Source organism: Octopus sinensis, linkage group LG3 (genome assembly GCF_006345805.1).
Source record: "Octopus sinensis linkage group LG3, ASM634580v1, whole genome shotgun sequence".
In the NCBI taxonomy this organism is placed as follows: domain Eukaryota; kingdom Metazoa; phylum Mollusca; class Cephalopoda; order Octopoda; family Octopodidae; genus Octopus; species Octopus sinensis.
Genome location: NC_042999.1, coordinates 99,086,577 through 99,109,103, shown reverse-complemented (window position 1 = coordinate 99,109,103; position 22,527 = coordinate 99,086,577). Strand labels below are relative to the sequence as shown.

Genomic DNA, 22,527 nt, shown 5'->3' with positions numbered 1-22,527 from the left:
CACATGTATTTTAGCTGATGAGTACGGGACACGTTTATATGCTGTAATTTTTACAACTTTTAATAAAGCCTGTCCTTGTATGAAACGATTGTACTAAAAACCTATCCATTCTTGTTGCTTCTTTCTCGCGTATATATATATATATATATAGATAGATAGATAGATAGATAGATAGATAGATAGATAGATAGATAGATAGATAAACTTACTTAGAAATGGATGTGTGGTGTTCAATCATATAATAATAAATATATATATATATATATATATACACACAAATATGTACACATACATACATATGTATGTATATATATATGTATATATATATGTATATATATATATATATGCATATATGGGTACAGAACGTCACAAAATGTAAACAACATGAAATATGAAAACAACGCTCAAAATGAGGAGTAGATGAGCAGCTGACAATAGATGAAGGGTTATTTTTTATGGTACTTCTCTTGTTTTCCGTTTGTTCCTCTCATTGTTTGCATACCAAAGTTTGTCTTTGTATTTCATGTTGTTTATATTTTGTAATGTCCTGCACCCATATATGCATATATATATACATATATATGTATGTATATATGCATATATATCATTTTATTCATATTATTATATGATTGAACACAACGCGTCCATTTCCAAGTAAGTTCATCTTAATAATTTTGATGCGACACTACCCTGTACTGTTCTCTCTCTCCCCCTTTCATTTTTTCTCTCTTCCTTTCTCTAATTCTTTTTTCTCCCCCTTTCATTTTTTTCTCTCTTCCTTTCTCTAATTCTTTTTTCTCCCCCTTTCATTCTTTTCTCTCTCATCCTTTCTCTAATTCTTTTTTCTCCACTTGACCATTTTCTATATCTCTCCCTCTTTCTCCTTTACTCTCTCTCATTGCTTACACCTGTTCATCGTCCATCTTTCTTTTCCTCACATGATCATCTTTCTTTTCTTTCAGTCTATCTTACAGACCAGACACATTCTTATCTGTCTCCTTTCTATCTTTTCTCTTGTCAAAGACAATATTCCTCCAGTGCTCACTACCTTACCTCGACTGGTCTAACAGCCCTCCATGTTTGTTTGCATTTGGTTTGTTGTCCTGTTTTGGTTACCAACTTTGACCCTCCACAAATCCCAAATTTTATTTTGGTCTGCAGGAGCAACTGCCTTTTCAAAGCCTCATATTGTCGTTATTTGCTCGATATGAGGAGTAGATGGACATTTGATGACTGAAGAAGGGTGGGTTTTTTTATGGTAATTGTCTTGTTTCTCTTGTTGTTCACATACCAAAGTATGTCTTCATATTTCATGTTGTTTATGTTTTGTGATGTCCTGTACCCATATATGCATATATATATGTATGTATGTACATATATGTATATATGCGCATATATATATATATATATATATATATAATTTTAATCCAAAAGGGAAACAAAAAAAACAACAACAACAGGAACAATTACAGTATTATTATTAATAGGCGCTCAGGAGATGGAAGCAGGGAGGTATGACGTTTCGAGCGGAGCTCTTCGTCGGAAACATAAAGAAGGAAGAGAGAGGAAAGAAAGATCCCAGAGCGGGCAACAGGGAAAGAGAAAAAAGACGACTGGTGTTTACGAGTTGCACATGGTGAAGGCGGATGTTGACGATAACAAGAGCAAAGTGGGTTTTTAAAGGCAAAAGAGTGGAGACAAGGTTGGTAACCCAACAGATGTGTGTGTATGTGTGAGTGTGTGCATGTGCGTGTGTGTATGTGTGTGTGTGAGGCGAGATGAAAAAACAAAAAAATATAGGTGTGTGTTAGTGTGTGCGTCTGTGTGTAGGCGTGTGAGGTAGGGCGAGACTAGTGGTCAGCTAGCAGACAAGAAAAAGAAGGAAGGAGGAAGGGAGGTCAGTAGTAAGAAAAAGAAGGAAGGAGGAAGGGAGGGAGGGGAAGGGGTGGGGGCGTATGTAGCGTGCCAGCGTGTGTTGAGTAGTAGTGTGTGTGTGTGTCCAGTGTCGTGGTGGTATTAATGAGTAGATTGAATGTGTGTAAGAGTGATGTATATATATAGGCAAGGTGTGTATATGTGTGCGCGTGTGTGTAACGAAAAAAGGGGGGGGTAAGGAAAAAGGACTCCAGCTGAGGGGAAGATGGAAGAGTGGTACCGCGGAGACAGGCGTGGGAAAACCCAACGACACGCGACGGTCCCAGGAACGGGCGGGAGGTCTCGTCAGGTCCAAGGGCGAGGTGTATGCGACGCGTATGCAACGCGAGCCGGCGTAAGTGCGTATGTGCGCGTGCCTGCGAGTATGCGAGTACGTATGTATGTGTGTGGATGTGTGAGTGTGTCTGTGTGTATGTCTGGGTGGCAGTGTGTGCGATGAATGTATGTGAGTATGTGTGTATGTATGTGTGTGCATAGATGTATGTCCGTGTGTGTGTGTGTATGTGTGTGAGTGTGTATGTATGTACGTGTGGGTGTGGGGAAGTGTGTGTATGTGCATGTGTGTGCGCGTACATACAGGTGTGTGAGTAAGTGTGTGTGTGTGTATGTATGTGTGAGTGTGTATGTATGTGTGTGTCGGATGCATGTATGTGTATGGGTGTATGTATGCGTGTGTGTATGTATGTATGTGTACGTGCGTGTGTGTGTGTGTATGCGTGTAGGTGTGCGCGTGTGCATGCATGCATGCATGTGCGTATGTGTGTGTGTGTGTGCATGTGTGTGGGTATATATGTATGTGCGTATATGTGTGTGTATGTGCGTACATGTGTGTGTGTGTGTATGCATGTGTGTGTATGTAGGTGTGTAGGCGTGTGTGTATAGGTGTATGTATGTAAGTATGTGTGGGTGTGTCCGTGTATGTGTGTGTATGTATGTGTGTGTATGTAGGTGTGTGGGCGTGTGTGTATGTGTGTGTATGTACGTGTGTGGGCGTGTGTATATAGGTGTATGTCTGGGTGTGTCCGTGCATGTTTGTGTGTGTGTGTGTATGCATGTGTATGTGGGTGTGTGTGTACGTGTGTAATGTATGTGTGTGTGCGTGTGTATGCGTGCGTGTGTGTATGTAGGTGCGTGTGTATGTGTGTGGGAGTGTAGGTGTGTGTGTGCGTGTGCGTGTTTATGTTGGTGTGTACGTATGTGAGTGTGAGTGTATGGGTGTTTGTCATGCATGTGTGTGCGCGTGCAGGTGAGTGTGTGTGTAAGTATGTGTGTGTGTATGTTTGTGTGAGTGTGTAAGTGTGTATGTCTTTGTGTATGTATGTGCGTATAGGAGTATGTGGGTATGTGTGTATGTATGTATATGGGTGTATGTATGTATGTGTGTGTGTGTGCATGTGTATAAGTATATGTGTGTGTGCGTATGTGTGTATATGTATATGTGTGTGTGTTTATGTATGTGTGTATGTATGTGTGTAGGCGTGTGTGTGTAGATGTATGTATGTATGGGTGTGTGTCCGTGTGTGTTTGTGTGTGTGTAGGTAGATGTGTGTGTCTGAATGAGGGTATGGCTGTGTAGGTGTGTGTGTGTATGAATGTAAGTGTGTGTATACAAGTGTAATGTATGTATGTAGGTGTGTGTGTGTGTGTGTATGTGTACGTGTGCGTGTGTATGTGTGTGTGTGTATGCGTGTGAGTGTGAGTGTATGGGTGTATGTCTGTGTGTGTGTATGTCTGAAGTAGGTATGTATGTGTATGTATGTATGTGTGTGTGTGTGCAGGTATGTGTGTGTATGTGTGTGTGTGAGTATGTGTGCGTGTATGTATGTGGGTAGGGATGCATGCGAGTGTGTGGGTATGTATGCATACATACGTACGCGCACATCCGAAGCAAGCCCACACGCACAAAGCGCGCTCACGCACACAACGCACAAGCAGTACAACGCAAGCCCAAGGGGCCGACCAAGCCCCCAGCGCGCGCCAAGGCGCGCGAGCGCAAAGGCCCTCGAACGCCCCGCTACGCGGGAACCGAGGATCCATCAGCCAAAACCGGAAAGCAGAAAAGAGGGGGGGCTGCCTGGATGCAAAAAGGTGTATGTGTGTGTGCATTCAGTGTAAGGGTGTGCATGTGTGGGCATGTATGTATGTATGTGCCTACATGTATGTTTGCATGTGTGTGTGTGAAGTATGTACGTGCGGTGTGTGTGTGTGTGTGTGAGTGTGTGTGTATGTATGTGCGTAGGTATGTGTGTGTGTATGTGTGTATGTATGTCTGTGTGTGTGTGTGTGTGTGTAAGTATGTATGTGTGTGCGTATGTATGTATGTGTGTGTGTATGTGCATGTTGGTTTGTATGTTAGTGTGTGCTAGTATGTCTGTAAGTGTGTGTGATTAAATGTGTGAATGTATGTACGTAAATGGGTCTGCGTATGTGTGTGTGTGAACAGGCGTGTGGGAGGTAGGTGGTTGGGTGTGTGTGGGAGGTAGGTGGGTGGGTGTGTGCGTGTGGGAGGCAGGTGGGTGTGTGTGTGTGGGTGGTGTGCAAAAAAAAAAAAAAAAAAAAAAAAGGCAGATCTCAAGAGGAGGGGGCTGTGTTAAGTCCCTGTGGGGTGGTAGTTTGTAGGGTGAAGATGTAGCGTTGCTCCAAGTGGAGCCTGGAAAGTGGGCGACCTTGGTGGGGGGCGAGACCAATATATATATATGGTGGACCAAAAGTCACACACAAAATAAGTTTAATACTGACCAAAAATTGAATAAAGTAAATAATGACTACACATATACATGTATATGATGAACAAAATGAATAATAATAATAATAATGATAAAAACGATGATGATGTAATATAAAATGTTGAAAATTCTGGTGTGTCACTTTTGGCCCACTCTCTCTCTTTCCCCCCTATGAAAGTATATATATATATATACACATATACATAGAGAGAGAGAATGAGCGGGAGAGAGAAAAGGTGGGCCAATATATCATCATTCATCTCCACCATCATTTAACATCAGTTTTCCCTGCTTGCATGAGTTGGATGCAGAGTGTACTGGGTACTTTTTATGTGGCACTAACCCCAACAGCAAGTACCTAGCAAAACAGAACCCCCTAGCTGGGAGCAGGGTAGTTTTGAGGGTGTGTGGCTTTGTGCCAAATGAATGGATTAAGGTATAGCAGGACAGAAACAGATGTCTTGCAGTAGAGTAGCTGCATGGATACTCCAGTTAGAAAATAAAGGAAAGCAAGTTGCAGAGTAAAATAAAGAGACTGATAGTGAGAGAGATGATGGTAAAGATATTTTGAGACAAGCCCTCGAAGGACATTGGGGCTGGTGAGAATAGGTAAGGTGATATGGAGACTTGGGCTGGGTGAGTGAGCAAGATGGGATAACTGTACCAAATGATGGAGAGAAATACAGAAGAGACTCAGGAGGCAGGGTTTGCAGCAATTATGTGAGGGCATTGAGGGTGATATCAGATATGTAAGGAGTTGATGATGTAAAGCAGCACAGGAGGGGGAGAGAAAGCACAGATAGGAGAAGGCACACAAAGGAGGTGAATGGTAGAGTTTGTAGGCGGGGGGGGGGGAAGAAAGTAACTGAGTGGGGGTAATAAAGGTAACTGAGAAAAACCAGGTGTATGTGTGTACATATATTTGTCTATCTTTTTAGAAATTGTGGATCTCAAAGCACATAAAGTTATAAATGATATGTAAATATTATTCATAGGTTTAGGTATGCTTCAAGATTCACTGATCCAAAGAAAGAATTATATCATGTTCTCTCAAAAGTTTATAAAATTCTTATGACATCAATGCACATCTAGAATGATTAGTGAGCAAGGAAACGTAAGGGAGGGTTGACAAAATATACCCAATACACTTTGTAAAGTGGTTGATAATAGGAAGTGTATCCAGACACAGAAACCAAACCAAAATAACACATTCAGACACCAGTATATGAGAGCAGGAACTTCCATTAAGAAAAGATTCAAACAATGACAACTCATCCAACCCACACCAGAATAAAATGTAGATTAAAATGATGATGTGTGTGTGTGTATGACTAGTGCCTAGGGTGGCACTGGTTCTCTACTATCACCTGTACACTATCTCTCACTGTCTCCAATATTACTCCTTTCTATTCTACTTGCCATATACTGCTCTCTCAGTCTTTCTCCTATCATTCTTTCTCACTCTCTACCTTCCTTAACTGTATCTCACTTCCATTACTCCCTCTGCCGTCTAACTGTGCTCTCTCTCTCTCTCTCTCTCTCACTTTTTCTTTGATCATAATGCCACTCATGCTATTTTTCTATTCACTCTCTTAACCAACCATCAACATATAGACTCTCATTCATTACATCCTCCTCTCACATTTCTTCACACCTATTACTCTGTTTCTCACATCATACTCTCTCTCCTTTCACACTGCTTGCCCAGATTCTGGTGCAGCCTTCCAGATTGCCAGCCCTGGTCAAACCATCCAATGTATGCCAGCATGGACAATGGACATTAAAAGATGATGATGATGATGAATAACATAAATTATTTATTGAAGTTGACATATTTACTTGATTCCTCAACAATAGACCCTGCTAGGTATTAGAGCAGAATGTTGGTGACTAACAAGTATCTTTCTGAATGCCTTTCCCTTATGGACTTTAGCTCATTGTAGATTTAATATAATATATAGGCATGTCAGAGTGGTTAAGAAGTTCATTTTGCAACTGTGTGATTCCACTGTGAAGTACATTGGGAAAATGTCTTTTGGTTTTACTTCAGATGGACCAATACTTTGTCAGTAGAGTGTAATAAATGAAAACTAAATGGAAACTGAAAGCTTATCATTTATTCATTCATGTATGTATATATGTATGCATATGTATATGTTTTGCAGAATTCAAACCAGTTATTAACAAAGTGACAAAGCTCTTTTATTTAAATCAAGATAGCTCTTGGAGCACTGTGAAGATTTGAATTGGTTGGTGTGTGCACACATTTGGATAAACTTCTACTCATGTCGTGAGTATGCATGTCACTTTAATATACATATGTGTATACTTCATTATTGGTTATATATGCATGAGTGTGTCTGGGTTTGTTTTCTACATGTTCATGTGATTGAGTGAACAGGTTTGATCCAGGATCCTTAAATAGAGAATATCTGAACTTTTTTTACAAATTTTCTCTGTACAACTTATTGAATGCATGTTTGTTCTCTTAATTATTTGAGGTCTTACTGTTACAAATTCTTACAGAAAGACCTCAAATTATTAAAAATAGCTGGTTTCTAGCAAAGATTCAATGTTCTATCATTGGAATGTCGATAAAAAAAAGAAAGCAATGTTACATGTTGAACTTGAGAAAAGGTTTCTGTGTTTATACTGTTCCACTTACAGGTTATATATATATAGAGTGTTCAAAAAGTCTCTCCACAGTGAATTTTTCTCTCCAAGATGTATTTAGAAACATGTGTAGAAGAGTCGACTTAAGTATTGAAAATGAAGGATGACCCTTTCAACATTGCTTATAAAGGTTTTTAACGTCTTGTAAAGTTTAATATATTCTTTTGTAGTCTTATACTGTCTCATAAATATTTATTTTGCAATAAAATACTTACTGCCGACAGACTTTTTGAACACCCCGTGTAATGTGTGAGTTACCTAGTTGACTGTTTTTTCCTAAAACCTTTGCTTCTCCAAATTGTCTCTTAGGCATCTACTCACAAAACGAAACGCACTAGTTACTATTGATAAATGTAAATTTATAATCTGGGCACAAAAGTTGAAGGTTTTGAAGCAGTTGTCCATAGATATCTTATTTCTCCTTGATTTTCACATATAAATATTCACATCAGCTGGGTAGCAGACCACTATGATAATCCATACATTTTCTTGTATATTCCAAAAGACTATATCTGGTCTATAATGATTGCACTAAGTAGACGTTCTGATGGAATGTTCCACCAATGATGTTTATGCATGTATTCTATAACAATTCTCTTCTCTACTCCAGAACAGTTTTTTTTCTATTGGATTGTATATTGTTTCATTGACATCATATTACTCTAGGAAGTAATATTGTGATGATATTTTTGGACAGCAGTGGATCAAATGTGATATCTTCCAGGAGAATGTGACAAAACATTTTTGATTGCACTTTGGAGCTCAAATAGTTTCAGTCTCTTTTGTTCATTAGGTAGCAATATCTTGCTCTAGAACTGCAAATGCATAGCCTTTGAAGTGTGATGTGAAGTACTAAAGTAGAAAGTTGTAAACAATCTCTGTTCAACTTCACACAATGCAATACCTTTACTTTTAATCTACAGCTCTATTGCATCACATCTCAGTGAAAATCAGTTAACAATGGAGCCTCTATATTATCCATTGACAAGAAAGAAAGAAAAATCAAGAATGACATGGTGGTCACAATAGGTAAGTTTTGATCAAAAGTTTCATCAATTACAGCTAAGTTTAATTTCAATAGTTTAAAATATGTATGTTTGTGCATATAGAAACAATAAAATCACTATAATATATATCCAAAAATCCAAAATTGAGAATTTACCTACTTTTGAAATATCAGATGTCTACATAAACATGGTGGTATGTCTAAGAGGAACAGCCAGAAGCTAAACACATTATACATTATATAATATAATGCAAGGAAGAACTGAAAAAATTAGAAAATATAACTTCTGTCAAAAATTGTCAAAGTATTATCTATATTACAGCGGAATAAGAGGCAATTAGTATTTATATCTCTGTAAACTTTCCCCAAGCAGCCTTCCTATTCAAATGAATAGTCTTAGTAATTCCAGTCTTAATATATTTTCATAAAAATATAACTTTTTATGGTGTATTTTTAATACTTCATCAACAACCATTTTCACTAAAATCAAGCAACAAACTCTTATTCACTGTGGTGTCTACTTCCTGTTTCTATCTTGATGTCTATTCACTGCTTTGTTACTTCTGGTCTACATTAAAATACCACACATGCATCTTTGTGTCTGTTGTTATTGTTGCTGGTCTCTTTCACATTGTTGTTCTAGCCATTGTTTGACAAAGGTGTTATATTTTGCTTGCAATTAAGAATTACTTTTAGTGTTACTGTGTAAGTGGAATCGTTAGTGAGTTATTATTGTGTTATTATTAATTGGAAATGAGGGAGTATGACTGTATGAGGAGGTTTAAAATACTTTGTGGCTGTTATTCATTGTCATTTAAAAGAGGAGGATGAATTAGTTGCAGTCTCTAGTAGTTTGGATAAGTATATCAAGACTTCATCATGAGGTACAGTAATTGAAATTATTCAATGAAAGAATATCAACTATTATGATAACATTTCAAATACAAATAATTTTAAATAAATGAAGGAAATTTTGGGGGTTACCCTAGCCCCACCATTTATATATAAATCTATTGTCATCATTGATTTCTTGTACAATGTTATTAATGACACTGTTTTTACTCATACACACACACAGATTCACACACAACTGTTTCAGTATTGATGTTAAATTATTATGGTGACGCTTATTTTTATATTATTACTTGCCATAGTTTTAAGTGTTGTTATTCATTGCTGTTGCTTAAGATAGGAGGGAAAGATTATAGGAATATTTAGTTTTGAATTCTAGTAACAGAATTCTAGACACAGTAACTATATCAAAGTTCCATAATCAGGTAAACTAACTGATAATATTAAATTAATGACTGATCTCAATAATGATGATGATGATGATGATGATGATTATGATGGTGATGAAGAGGAGGTGTGTCACTCCAATTGATTTCTATGTATGAGTGCTTTGCATCTATTTGTAATGGATGTGTGAATGTAATATTAATAATAATAAATATGATATAATCCCTTAAAATAATAATACAATTCCTTAAAATTTTGAAATTGCAAGAATTTGGAGAACGAAAATTGTAACAGTTGTGTCTGTAATAATTATTGCACTGAGAACTGAGACTAAAGATATAGAAAAATGGTTGACAGAGATTGGAATAGAATGTCCTGTAGAGCTTCTAAAGAAAGTTTGCCTCTTAGGCACAGGAAGTATTGTCAGGAGGGTTTTCAGCACTTGAAAGACTAGTGAAAGATTTTGTATACCTAAGGTTATAGGTAGTAACCTGCTACCAATATAAAATCTACCAGGAATAAGAATGAACCTGAGTCAAATCAATAATAATGAAAAAAAGGGCATGGAAAGGGTGATGCATATCCTGTGCGCAGATACATTTTTTCACAAATTATAGTGTGGCTTAAAATGCGTTACTTACCCATGCTTTTTAATTGAACTGAATTCATTTTTTTTTATAAGTGTCACCATTATAGGTATTTATACTCTAGTGAAATTAAGAAATCAAGTTGTAAATAAATGAAACCCTCCAATCTACCAATGTACACGCATAGGCATGCACTCACACACACAAACACACTTAGAGTCACAGAGTGTGTGTGAGTCTGTGTGTGCGTACATGCAGTAAATTAAATAGCTTTGTTCAAGAACACAATCTGCTTTCTGCTCAAGGAATTGATCCTAAGACCTTAAAATTATGCGCTAAATATTCTAACTACCAGACTATGCATATTCACACAGCTGAAATACCTTTAGTAATACATAATTTGAATCAAGGTTGATCTCACTTTAAACAGCATCAGTACCTTCTTCAAAACACTTCACTCAAATCTTTCTCCCCCAAACCACAGTTCTGTAGGACTCTTTTTATCCTTACATTTTTGTTATGGAGATTCAGCATCCATATTTTTGTGTAGACCATCTGTTATATCTACCATCCCAGTTTTACAAGACCAATTAATGTTATGAGTGCCATGCATATTTTTTCAAACTTAATAATTACATTGACTGTCTGATTTTCAACTGACACTTTTAGATTTTCAACTGAACCTTTTAAATAAATGGTTAAATAAATAGTTGACCTAATCTCTTACAATAGTGAAATAATAAGAATGTTAGCAAAACTTCTTGTAATTATTTGATCCATCTGCTAGAAAAACAATAGTTAATTTGGTATTAGTATATTTAAAGAATTCTATTTTCCTTCATCAGCCAATTTACTTAGTGTTTCTTTCTTTACTGTTTCAGCAAGGCTTTGCTGATGAGGTTAAAATAACACCAAAGCAGGTTTGAAGTTTTCTCCCCTATTTCCCTTCTCATCCATCCCAAAATGAAAATAAGTCAGTAACTGACTTTGCTACTAATTTTTTTTCGTTATTTTATTTACTTTTCTTTGGGGTTGGGGTTAATTATGTTCATTATATATATTTGTTGGATATGCTAATTTGTAAAGATCAAGTCAAATTTATGAAAAGAATATCTAAACTCTATGCAGTTGATGAGTTCTAGATCTCAAGGTGGGAAATACTTTTAAGAATTTTTGAGTATATATATTCTGAAGTTATGACTTGAAACAAAAGAGAACTTACCATTTGTGTGTTTGTATTTATGATCTAGACACAACCACATTGCAAATTTAAGTATTAACATAATGTTAATGATGATATGATGATGGTGGTAGTGGTGGTGATGGCAGTGGTAGCAAAGGTGGTGGTGGTGATGATGAGGATAGTAATAATGAAGAGAGCACCAGTGTCAACAACAAGGTTGATCATTATTATAATGATAATGACAATTACGGACTATGGAAAATAAGCTGAAATGCAAGTATTAGCTAAGGAACAAAAGTTTTGAAGATGTGGAAAGATTCACAAAACATTGAGAGAAGAACAGAAATCAGAAGCAAAAATGTTGTGAAGAAATCATTGATTTTAGGTTTAGTGATACCCAAGCAATACCTTCTGTTTCAGTTAGCCAGTTTAGCAATAGAAATATAATATTTGAGGCAATCAGTCAATTTCTCAAGTTAATGTTATATTTTAGAAAGGAAAGCTAAACAAATACATTCTCATATAGAATTGGTAACGTAACATTAATTGTTACTTTGGACTTTTCCAAACATATATTCAGTCACTGTAGAATTTCTGTATCAAAATATATTCTGTGCCACTACAAACATCAAGTGAAACCAATGTCAACATCAAATGCATTTAAAAAGAAAGGAAAAAACAAGACAAAAATGATAACAAATGGCTTGTCTAAATTCAGTTCGAAATGAATTAGTAGTACAGTGGAAAGCATGTTACATAGGTTTGTTGACTGAGTGCACAAAATCTGTTTAGAATCAATATATTGACAAGGAAATTAGCTTTCACAATAAACATTTGTAAGAAAAAATATTTCATATAATGAAAATATTCTGAAAGAAAAATCATTATCACTGTTATTAGTAGTCACTTTGATGTGTTAACATCTGTTTTTCCAAAAGCTGTATGGATTAGAAGGTTTGTCTAAGTGTCTGGGAATGTAAAGGTATAAAGTAAGTGAAAAAATAGCTATTAAAATGGACATGGAATGAGTTTCTGTTTCAAGAAGGAGGATACATAATATTTTTTGTCATGATTACTTCATTATATTACTTGGTAGTTCCTAACCAGTAGAACTAATATCAATTCATGTTGGCAATAGTTTGGTGGCTTTATTATTATTTCTTTTTAGATCTACAAAATAATATGGCTGATATATTTTACATTTGTAAAGCAAGGCACCTGAAATTACATCATGGATAATATAAATAAATGATACAGAAAATAGACATGAAACAGACAAAAATGAAGTTGAAATATTATTTAAGAGAATTAGCTACAAGCATTATAGAAACAGATTGATGTCTCCTTCTGAGTCAAAATTCTTCTTTGCTTGACCTTTTTATTTGGAATTCAATATCATAAGTATCAGTAATGGAGTGAAGATGATTTATGAAATGTGAATTAGTTTGTGATCAAAGGAAATAATTAGTTTGGTGGGATATTTCATTACCATTGTCATCAGTTCACAAGCACCTTCACTAAATCCATGAATTGATTGATAAACTTCACTCACATCCTAATTGTTTGATCAGTTAAAATATTAATCTTTTCTTTACCTTTTCCACTATTTACACATTTTCTGCTCCTCACCATCTGTTGGCTCTATCCAACATCACTCAAAACTAAATACTGCACTTCTGTTTCTACCTCTTCATATAACGCCATGTTTATACCTAATCCAACATCAAACAAAATTTCCTCTTAGCCAATTCTCTCTATATCTTGCTTCCAATTACTAACATTTAATGTTCAAACAAAACCTTATTTGCTGCAATCATATTTGAAGTCTCTGTTTAAGGAAAGCCACCATAAGCTATGGGCAAAGCCTTTTCATTGGAAACATCGCATAAATTAATATTGATTTTTCTACGTTGATATAAACCACCTTCGATGTATATATCTGTTAAAAGAATAATCTATATTTTCAAAAATGTAGTGTGCCTAAAATTTTTTAAACTTAATATTCTGATCCTGAGAATTACATATTCTCTACTTTCTCTTACTCTGAAACACCTATTGTTCTCTCTCTCTCTCTCTCAAAATATACATAGTTTATGTGTGTGTGTGTGTGCGAGTGACATATATATATACATACATACACACACACACACACACACACACACACATATAATGCCCCAGTCTACCCAAACACTGCAATAAATTTGACTCAATTTTCAATACAGAATCTTCCATCAGTAAATGTTCTGTTATTTTTCTTAAACTTGCTTTAAAATAATAACCTCAGTTTAACACTTGTGTGTGAGTGTAAATTAAAGTTCATTCATCAAATGGAACAAAAATGAAAGGAATTGATAAAACAATAAGGAAACATAAATAAGATGTTTAATGTTATCATGTTTGACTATTAGTGATCAATGGAGGTGACTTCAGCCATATGGCAAGCACCTCAGACTCACTCTCTCTTCTCAGTGACAAGATAAGTCAAGTTAACTGAGCTTGTATGAGAATGCAGCTGATTTCCAAAGACCCATACAGTATCAGTTTATGTAAATATGAAGTGTGTGAATAAGAAATGAAGTCCACATGTCACATGACAGAGTACCTATGTAAGTAACCAAAAACCAAGAATAGATACATAATAGAAAAAAATATTTTTAGTTGAGCTGCAGATAATCTCTCTTGTGTTGGCTGGTGTGAGAAAACACAAACAGCTGCATTATTAAACATACAACAATAAATTTAGTTAGGATCTATGTTTCCATGTGTAACAGATGATGCAGACAATGTCAGGATGCTGTGAAACTCATTTAACCTAAGTCAGCATAAACATTTTGGATGATGATGATGATGATATTTTCCTATATGAAAACATTTTTATGCCTTATTAGAATTAAATGCTCAAAATATAGGTCTAAAATCAGAAAGATTATTGATTAGATTGTCATAAAGTAAAAGATGCTAAAGAACAGACCATCTGTTTTAAAATAGATTTTTGAAGAAAACAATGTATGCTAGCAGATGGTTGAGGGGTCATAAATCTTGTCAAAACTGGGTCAACTATCTGCTTGTATTTATGCCAAGCATTTGAGTGAGAAACCAGAAACTTGACACACTCCTTGTCGGCTATGTTACCACTTAGAATATGCTATCAGTAATAACTATATTAGCAATTCCAATGCTAAACTTTTTTGTATTTAAAATAGCTTCATTCCAAAGACAATTTTTAACAGTTCAAACTGCAAATTACTTTGTAAAGTAATAAGCAGTTTATAAAGTTTCACAGCATTCAGTTTTAAAGAATCTAGGTTGGTGTAAAGGTAAATTAACCTTCATATAGTTTGAAATTTTATCTTTAAGATATCAAATTAAAAGTAACTGTAAAATCAAAGAATTAGCATACTTCCACAGTAAATTTGCAAAATCTACATCAGTCTTCCTCAACTGATCTAGATTTTACCAATGGACTCCATTGATTCCAATTTTTCTTGAGTGAAACCTAGCCATTTGATGCTAAAAAAAAAAAATCCTATAATATTTTGATAATTAAATATTATTAGGAATTCTCTTATTCTTTTATTCATTTACTTATATCAATCATTTGACCGCGGCCATGCTGGAGTACTACCTTGAAGGATTTTAGTCCAACGAATCAAGCCCAGGACTTATTTTTTGTTAAACTTAGTACTTATTCTATCAGTCTCTTTTGCCAAATTGCTAAGTTATGGGGGCGTAAACACACCAACACCACTTGTCAAGCTGTGATGGGGGGGGATAAACAGGCACAAAGACACACACACACATAGATATATACATATCATCATCATCATTATCATCGTTTAACATTCATCTTCTATACATGCAAGGGTAGGCTGGTTGACAGGAGCCGGTCCGGTTGTAAAACTACCCTAAGATTTTATGGCTGGATGCCCTTCCTAACACCAACCACTCTGCAGAGTGGATTCATTGCTTTTTACATGGCACTAGTACAGGCGAGGTTAGTTTCAGCATAATTTTTACAGCTGGATGCCCTTCCAAATGCCAACCACGTGACAGTGTGAACTAGATGCTCTTAATGTGGCACCAGCACTGGCAGGGTAACCAAGTCAGTCGCAAGACAAGGAACTATGAGAAGGGCAGGGCATTTGAGGAGGGGAACTTGTGTCAGAAGATGAAAGGTTAGAATGTGACAAAGAGACAGAGAGACGGAAGCAGGTATCTAGCCACAATGGAGGAGGCATTACAAGAGGTGATCCAATATCAGATGATGAAAGGTTAGAGTGTAACAGAGAAATAGCAAGACAGAAATAGGTGTCTTGTTATAGAGGGGGTACATGGTTAATCAGTGAGAGAGAAAGAGAGATAGAGAGGGAGAGATAAAGGGAAAAGAGATAGAGAGTGAGAGAGAGGTACAAGAAAGAGGCCAGAAACAAGTGTGCTGATGTAAAGGAGATACTTAATTACCTAGTCAGAGAAAAAAACAAAAGGAGAGAAAGAGGGAGTGACTAAAGGCAAAAGAGAGAGACTAGGAAACAGCAAACGTGGAAGAGTGAGCAGAAGAGAGATGGTGTAGTGTGAGGGTATAATCACAAGTAACAAGTATATAGGTGTAGAACCCAAGTAGAAAAATAGGGTGTGGATGTGGATGTTGGGAGCAGCAATTCAGCAAGCAGGGCAGTGAGGATCAAGAAAGAAGATTGGAAAACAATCATAATTTATGAAGGGGAAATGTGAGGGAGAGAAAGATGCAATTATATATATATATATATATATATAATATATATATATATATATATATATATATATATATACATACACACATATACAATGGGATTCTTTCAGCTTCCATCTACCAATGGTTGGCCTGAGGCTACAGTAGAAGACACTCACCCAAGGTGCTACGCAGTGGGACTGAACCTGGAGCCATTTGGTTGGGAAGCAAGCTTCTTACCACACAGCCACATTTGTGTATAAATATAATTATTAAAATATTTTGTGTATTGTAAAAGTATGACCAATTTATTGGAGATAAATGTTAACAATGAAACTTATATGGCACCCCCTACCAAAGGCCATATGGACCCCCAGCTGAGAACTACTGGTCTAAATCAATGTGTTCAGTTGTAACAAGCAGTATTTCACAACACTGAGTCTTTGAAAAAGTTTGCTTAACTCAAAGTACAATCTTCTCAAAAACAACCTCTTAGAATAAATATTAACAAACTAAAAGCTTTTAATACAACTGATATTCACTCTTTATGAAGATACAAGATGACCAACAAAGCCAAAATCATACACAAGACACATACAAATGAAGAAACATCCCTCACAAACTACATTGGTAGATTGTACAATATTATACACTGTTTTGCAAAGGAAACTAGAATTAGAGAATAAATTACCCAAAGACACCATCATGATGAAAAACATTATTTAAGTTAATGTTAACATTAATATATCTTTTGTAAGGAATATCAAAAGGTTAACTGGTTATAATTATGTGTGATCAGGAAAAAGCAACAGAGTAAGTAAAAACAAAGAAAAAAAGAAAAGAAATAATCAGAGAATAGATTTGTTAGTTTGTTTTTGTTAGTCCATAACATAACCACTTCCAGTTCAGTGTATTGTACTGTATCACATTATGGTTAGACTTCATACAGTATCTTATCTTTCTTTAGTAGTTTATCTGTTTGACTTTACTTCTGTTTTTTGATACCAGCATGGACTAAGAAAATAATTATTGCAGAGTTTTATTTAGGACAAGATGCCCTTCCTGACGATAATCTTCACTTGTTTCGCTAGTAAAGGATCTCTTACTTCACATATATTTGAATGTGTAAATCTAGTGGAGGATGTGATGGCAAGAGAAACAACAACGGCACCATTGCTTGCACCTCACAATTTCTGAAGAAGTGCAAATGTAAACAAACGTGCAGAAACACTTGTATACATACACACACATACATATATATATATATGCATACACATATACATAATGAGCTTTTTTTAGTTCCTATATACGAAGTTCACTCCCAAGGCTTTATTTAGCTTAGTATTATAGAAAACACTTGCCTAAAGTAACATGCAACGGCACTGGAGTGGTTGGAAATCAAAGTTCTAAAGCACACAGCTATGATACATGTGTCTATATATTTGTAGTTGATATAACATCAAGATGCTGAAGACCACTCTATGCTGATTTTAGGTCACTGAAGATGGCTGCTCTGGGAAAGGAACAGAAAAAGAATCGAGATGATATATAAAATTTGTGAAAGGTGCTAGTATTAAATTTCTAATACTTTTATGAAAAGAATTTTAAAACACCAGGTGCTCTACATACAAAATTATATGGAAATATAGGATCTTCTGTGATTGTATGTCGATTAGAACTTACAAAGTTCATAGCATCACCTTGTTCCTGGATTTATCCAATATTGTATGTAATATTTTTATTGCTTATGTTCTAGGATTTGTGAATAACTTAGACATCAAAACAGAATCAAAATCACAAAATTTTTCAAGACCTTGCACAATACCCAACAGAAATTACCACTTCACACAAACAACAAACTGATACTGACACAAAAGGAAGTTAAATATTCTAGGATTTACATTCAATTCCAAATCTATCATAAAATACTCACATCCAAAATATCCAAGAACACCAGGAAAATCATTATCAAATCTGTAACAGCAACAAATTGGTGTGTGTGTGTGTGTGGTAGAGAATGTTTGTGTGTGTATATTTGCATGTGCATTTGTGGAAATTAAGGATAAAGATAAAATGTTATATACAGCTACCTCCACATGACAGAAATGGTGCATTCCTGAAAAGAAGAATACTTTATAAAAATTCTAAATCCAAAACTAAACCAGAAACAGTCAAACATTACGGCTAAAACAACTACTTCTATGTGAATTACCTTATAACACATGTGTTTGAGAAGGTGAGAACAGAAAAAGTGCTTAATACAAAAACGTCCTTCCGTAAGGTCTGTGTCAATCTGTTTTTAAAGATTTTAAAGATATTAAAAATTTTGATTTAAGAGAATTTTAATTCTAATATTGTTACAGTATCAAGAAGTTTTACTGAAAGCTTATATATATATATGTATGAACTACTGATAATTCATTACACACCTTGGTCGATAGCTGATAGCTGTTGTATCACCAGCTGTGCACCTCAACATATTTACAAAAGCTAGTATGTGTGTATGTATGTATATATATATAATCAGACTGGGGTCTGGTGCAGCCTTCTAGTTTACCAGCTTGGTCAAACTGTCCCACCCATGCAGGTATAATGGATGCTAAATGATAATGATGACGATGATATAACAGTATAATAAGGATGAATTAAATGAATTGTTACTGTCATGTTGTCATGTTAATTAATTATTATCAGTCCTCTTTGACTCTTATAGTCTGTACATCTGCCCCATATGATTATCTATATGGTAATACAAATAAATTTTCCAAATGTATGTATTGGTATGAAATAGAGCATATGTATTTCTAAACAAATAGTTGTATTCATGTCATGCACTAGAACAATATTAGCAAATAAATGTGTTTATATATGTATACAGTAATACACACACACACTTGTATATGTGTGTGTATAGGTTTCTACACATGTAGAAAATTTTGAATATAAAAAATTCAAGGACTTAATTCACTCCTTAGAAGCTATTTCAGCCAATATTGAAAAGTAGAGCAATTTTAAATGGGAAAGTCATTCTTCCTGAATATTATTTCTTTAGCATACTTGCCTTTAATCCCCTATTTGTTGGTTTCTCTAAGTCCTTTCCCTAACTTATTTTGTTTCACTGACATGTCATTTCCACTGAATATTAAAGGTTGATGTATTTGCTAGTAGAACATAACCAATAAATTTTTTGATACATTGTTAGCAGTATTTGTTTAAGTCATGATAATTACTGGGACAGCCTATCACTACTTATAGTACTGATGTTTACTTTTCTGTTTAACAAATTCTATTCTTAATTCTAGATTACATCAAGTAAACCAAATAATAATTACATAATGTTTGTAAATTAAAATTAGAATCTTCTTCAAAAGTTACCACTTACAACTAAGCAATATTCAACTCTTATGTAAACCATATATATTTTGTAGCATATTTGTAAGAAAGTGTCAATGACAATTTACTGTTATATTGAATAACAGGGTGAAGAAGATAGCACAAATGTTTTGAGAGCCAATCACACGCTATACAACATGTAGATTGTTGCCTTAGATTTATGATCTTTAATCTTATCTGGGCTTGTTTTGCTTTTCATCATTCTTTAACACTAGTAAGTTATAGTAATATACTGGTGTACTGGCATTAAGTTCATTATTTGTAGCTTTTGTCTCTCTGTCTATGAAATCTGCCTTGTGTCTAATTGAAAGAAATGATGATATTGAATAGTGAAACATTTTCTGGTGTAAGTCAAGTTCTAATTTATGAGGCTTACCTCTGATTTAGTGGAATCTGTAGATGGACTGTGTAAGTCAGCTTCTGACACACTTGGACTAAGACGGCCACCTGGTACAGCATAATTGTGCTATAAGAAAAATATATATTCATCTTGAATACTGATGTTAATATCTCTTGAAGCAGAGAAACAGAGTAGAGCCAAATGTTGTTTCAAAGCAAACTACTTGTTAGTAGTAAATGTTAGTAGTGGTAAGCTGATAAGGTACCAAAGAATGTCAGAGACAACTTAACATTATTCATGGGATGGTGTAGCCATTTCTTGTCATTTCATTCCTTGAGAGATAAAGTCTCATTAGAATTAATACTGAAGACAGAAATGATGAGCAGTCAAAATCAGACTAGTAAATAAGAAAATAGATGGAGACATTTTAACAGAACCCAAATTAGTAGAATAAAATAGATAAGAAGTTATAAATTAACTGCTAAGATTTCATGCATGAAGTGATATAAGATATTTTAAGAACCAGTCGAAGATAGAAAAGTGATTTAGGTCTGATTTTATTTTCCCTCATAGTATAGTACACAATAAGTAGTTAGTCTTTATTAGTTCAAAATTCTGAGTTAGTGTTAATTATTAATTATTAAAGATAATGTATAAGAAAAGTTATTGCAGATTAATTAGTCAAGGTTAGAATTCTCTCAATAATCTCAAAGCAATAGACAACATACAAAGGGTAAAGAAACTGGTTTACTATTTCTTCAAACAATATTTAAGATAATAATAAGAGAAATATTCAATTAAAAATTATAGGTTACAACTTTAGATTTAGTATTATCACATAACTAATATTTTAAACTATAGAGTAACAAGATTTATATTTTGTTTCTTTTTTCAGTGAATTTGAAGAATAATTGACTGTTTTTTTTTAATAAATAGTATCAGAACCATATTTATGATTTGTAATATAAATTTGTCAGATTTTTTGAATGTGAAATATTAAGGTGTCACTGGTGACCTGTATTGAACAATACACTTAACAAACCAAGAAAATACATTGAACAAACTTAGTAATGCATATTAAAACTTATGGGAAGGCACATAATTATACCATTTTTTTTCTTTTTAGAATGGACCTATATCTATAGTCATTGCATATCCTCCTGGACTATCAAGATGAGCATGGTTAATATTTTTCTTAATGTTTCCATGCAACTATGAACTTGTTACTAATAGAATATCAAGTTATTAGCCACAGGAAAAACCTAAGCAGGCAAGGATTCCAGAAAATATATTCTGAGGAGAAAGGATTTGAAACAATGGTTAGTGTGAAGTGTAAAGGGTGGACATAATATGAGTGATGACAGTGCATGAGTGGAAGTAGCACCCTCATTGGCTCATTGTGTGAGTTATGAAGCCTTAAAGTAAATTTCTCACTTCACAAACTATTTGAATTTAAAGTAAAACTTTACAAAACATTTTGTGAATGTTGAATTTTTGGGGGGTTATGTATGTATCTACAGCTAGTAGACAGCTTGTTAACACAGTAGCTTGTGAGTAATTTGAAATATGTGACACCAAAAGAACAACACTATGGAATCTTAGATTAATAAATTTTCAATACAAATACTAAATTATGCCTACATGCATCACATGATGCAAAACACACTGGCTTAAAATTATATTTACAAGTGATACACTGAAGGATACCAATGAAAGTAAATTCACTTCAGCCTCTGAACAAGAACAGAGAGTGGAACATTTTATATTCTTCCTAAATTTTCTACTGGTTTCAATAAATGGCCAATGGTCATGTTAGGACATTGTCTTCAACAAAGTACTTTAACCAATTATACAGCCCAATATTTTGTCTAATACTTATTTCATCATTCTTGTGAGATATATAAAGGTAAAGTGAACTTTGGAAAGAGGGAAGAAAAATCAATCAAATATGAATACTACAGGGTGTTCCTGTTTGAATTTACTGTTTCCATTCCATGGTGAATGACTAGGAGGATCCCTTGTTAATTCAGTGAATGAAAGGCTTGTCTATCAGGTGGATAACACTTTTGGCATTGTGATCCAAAACAGGATTGTGTGCCATCAATGTACCAACACAAATATGTTACCACTAATTTAACCAACAGCAATAATGGCAATGATGTTGATGATGATGATGATGATGATGATGATGGTGGTAGTGGTGGTGGTGGTGATGATGACAAAGATTACTTCAACGCTGTTATCTCGTTCTAAGTCAAACTTTGATGGTGATCCAGTAATGACTATTCCATCATTTTTTGCATCAAACCTACACTGTTCAACCATAGACTTCTTTAGTTATGATAGCAGAGTGTGATTTGAGAGAGATATGCTTACTATTTCTGGTAAGTTCTGTCAAAATGTAGAAGTTCTCTCATTGGATTTACATGAACTTTTAAAAATAGTTGTTTCCATTCCTGAAAAGCAAACATAACCTCTGTGCTGCAACTTAGTATATTAGGTATATGGTCACCACAGGAAGCCATCAGAATTAATGATGTCTAGCTGTTTAAATAAAAGAATGGCTTTTACTGCATATTACACATGGGTAAAGTGCGTAACATAGGTACACATGGTGTGTAAATTCTGTGTATTTGTACTGTTAGATTAAACTGTAATGTTACATCCTTCATAGAAGAAAGCATGTGTGCCAAAGATTTTTAATGCTATACATATAGATGAGGTTTGAGAGAAGAAT

General features: G+C 34.7%; 1 protein-coding gene across 7 annotated transcripts in view; it reads right to left on the bottom strand.

The window, feature by feature from the left end:
• The window catches only part of LOC115209264 (regulator of G-protein signaling 7), a 496,388-nt gene that overhangs the window by 146,494 nt on the left and 327,367 nt on the right, over positions 1-22,527 (bottom strand). For 6 of the 7 annotated variants that reach the window (XM_036501194.1, XM_036501193.1, XM_029777562.2 and 3 more), the window contains exon 9: positions 19,827-19,916. The exons of the other annotated variant lie outside the window; for it this stretch is intronic. In XM_036501194.1, the coding sequence (XP_036357087.1) occupies positions 19,827-19,916 (90 nt within the window). The remainder of the gene's footprint in view (positions 1-19,826; positions 19,917-22,527) is intronic. 7 annotated transcript variants of the gene reach the window in all.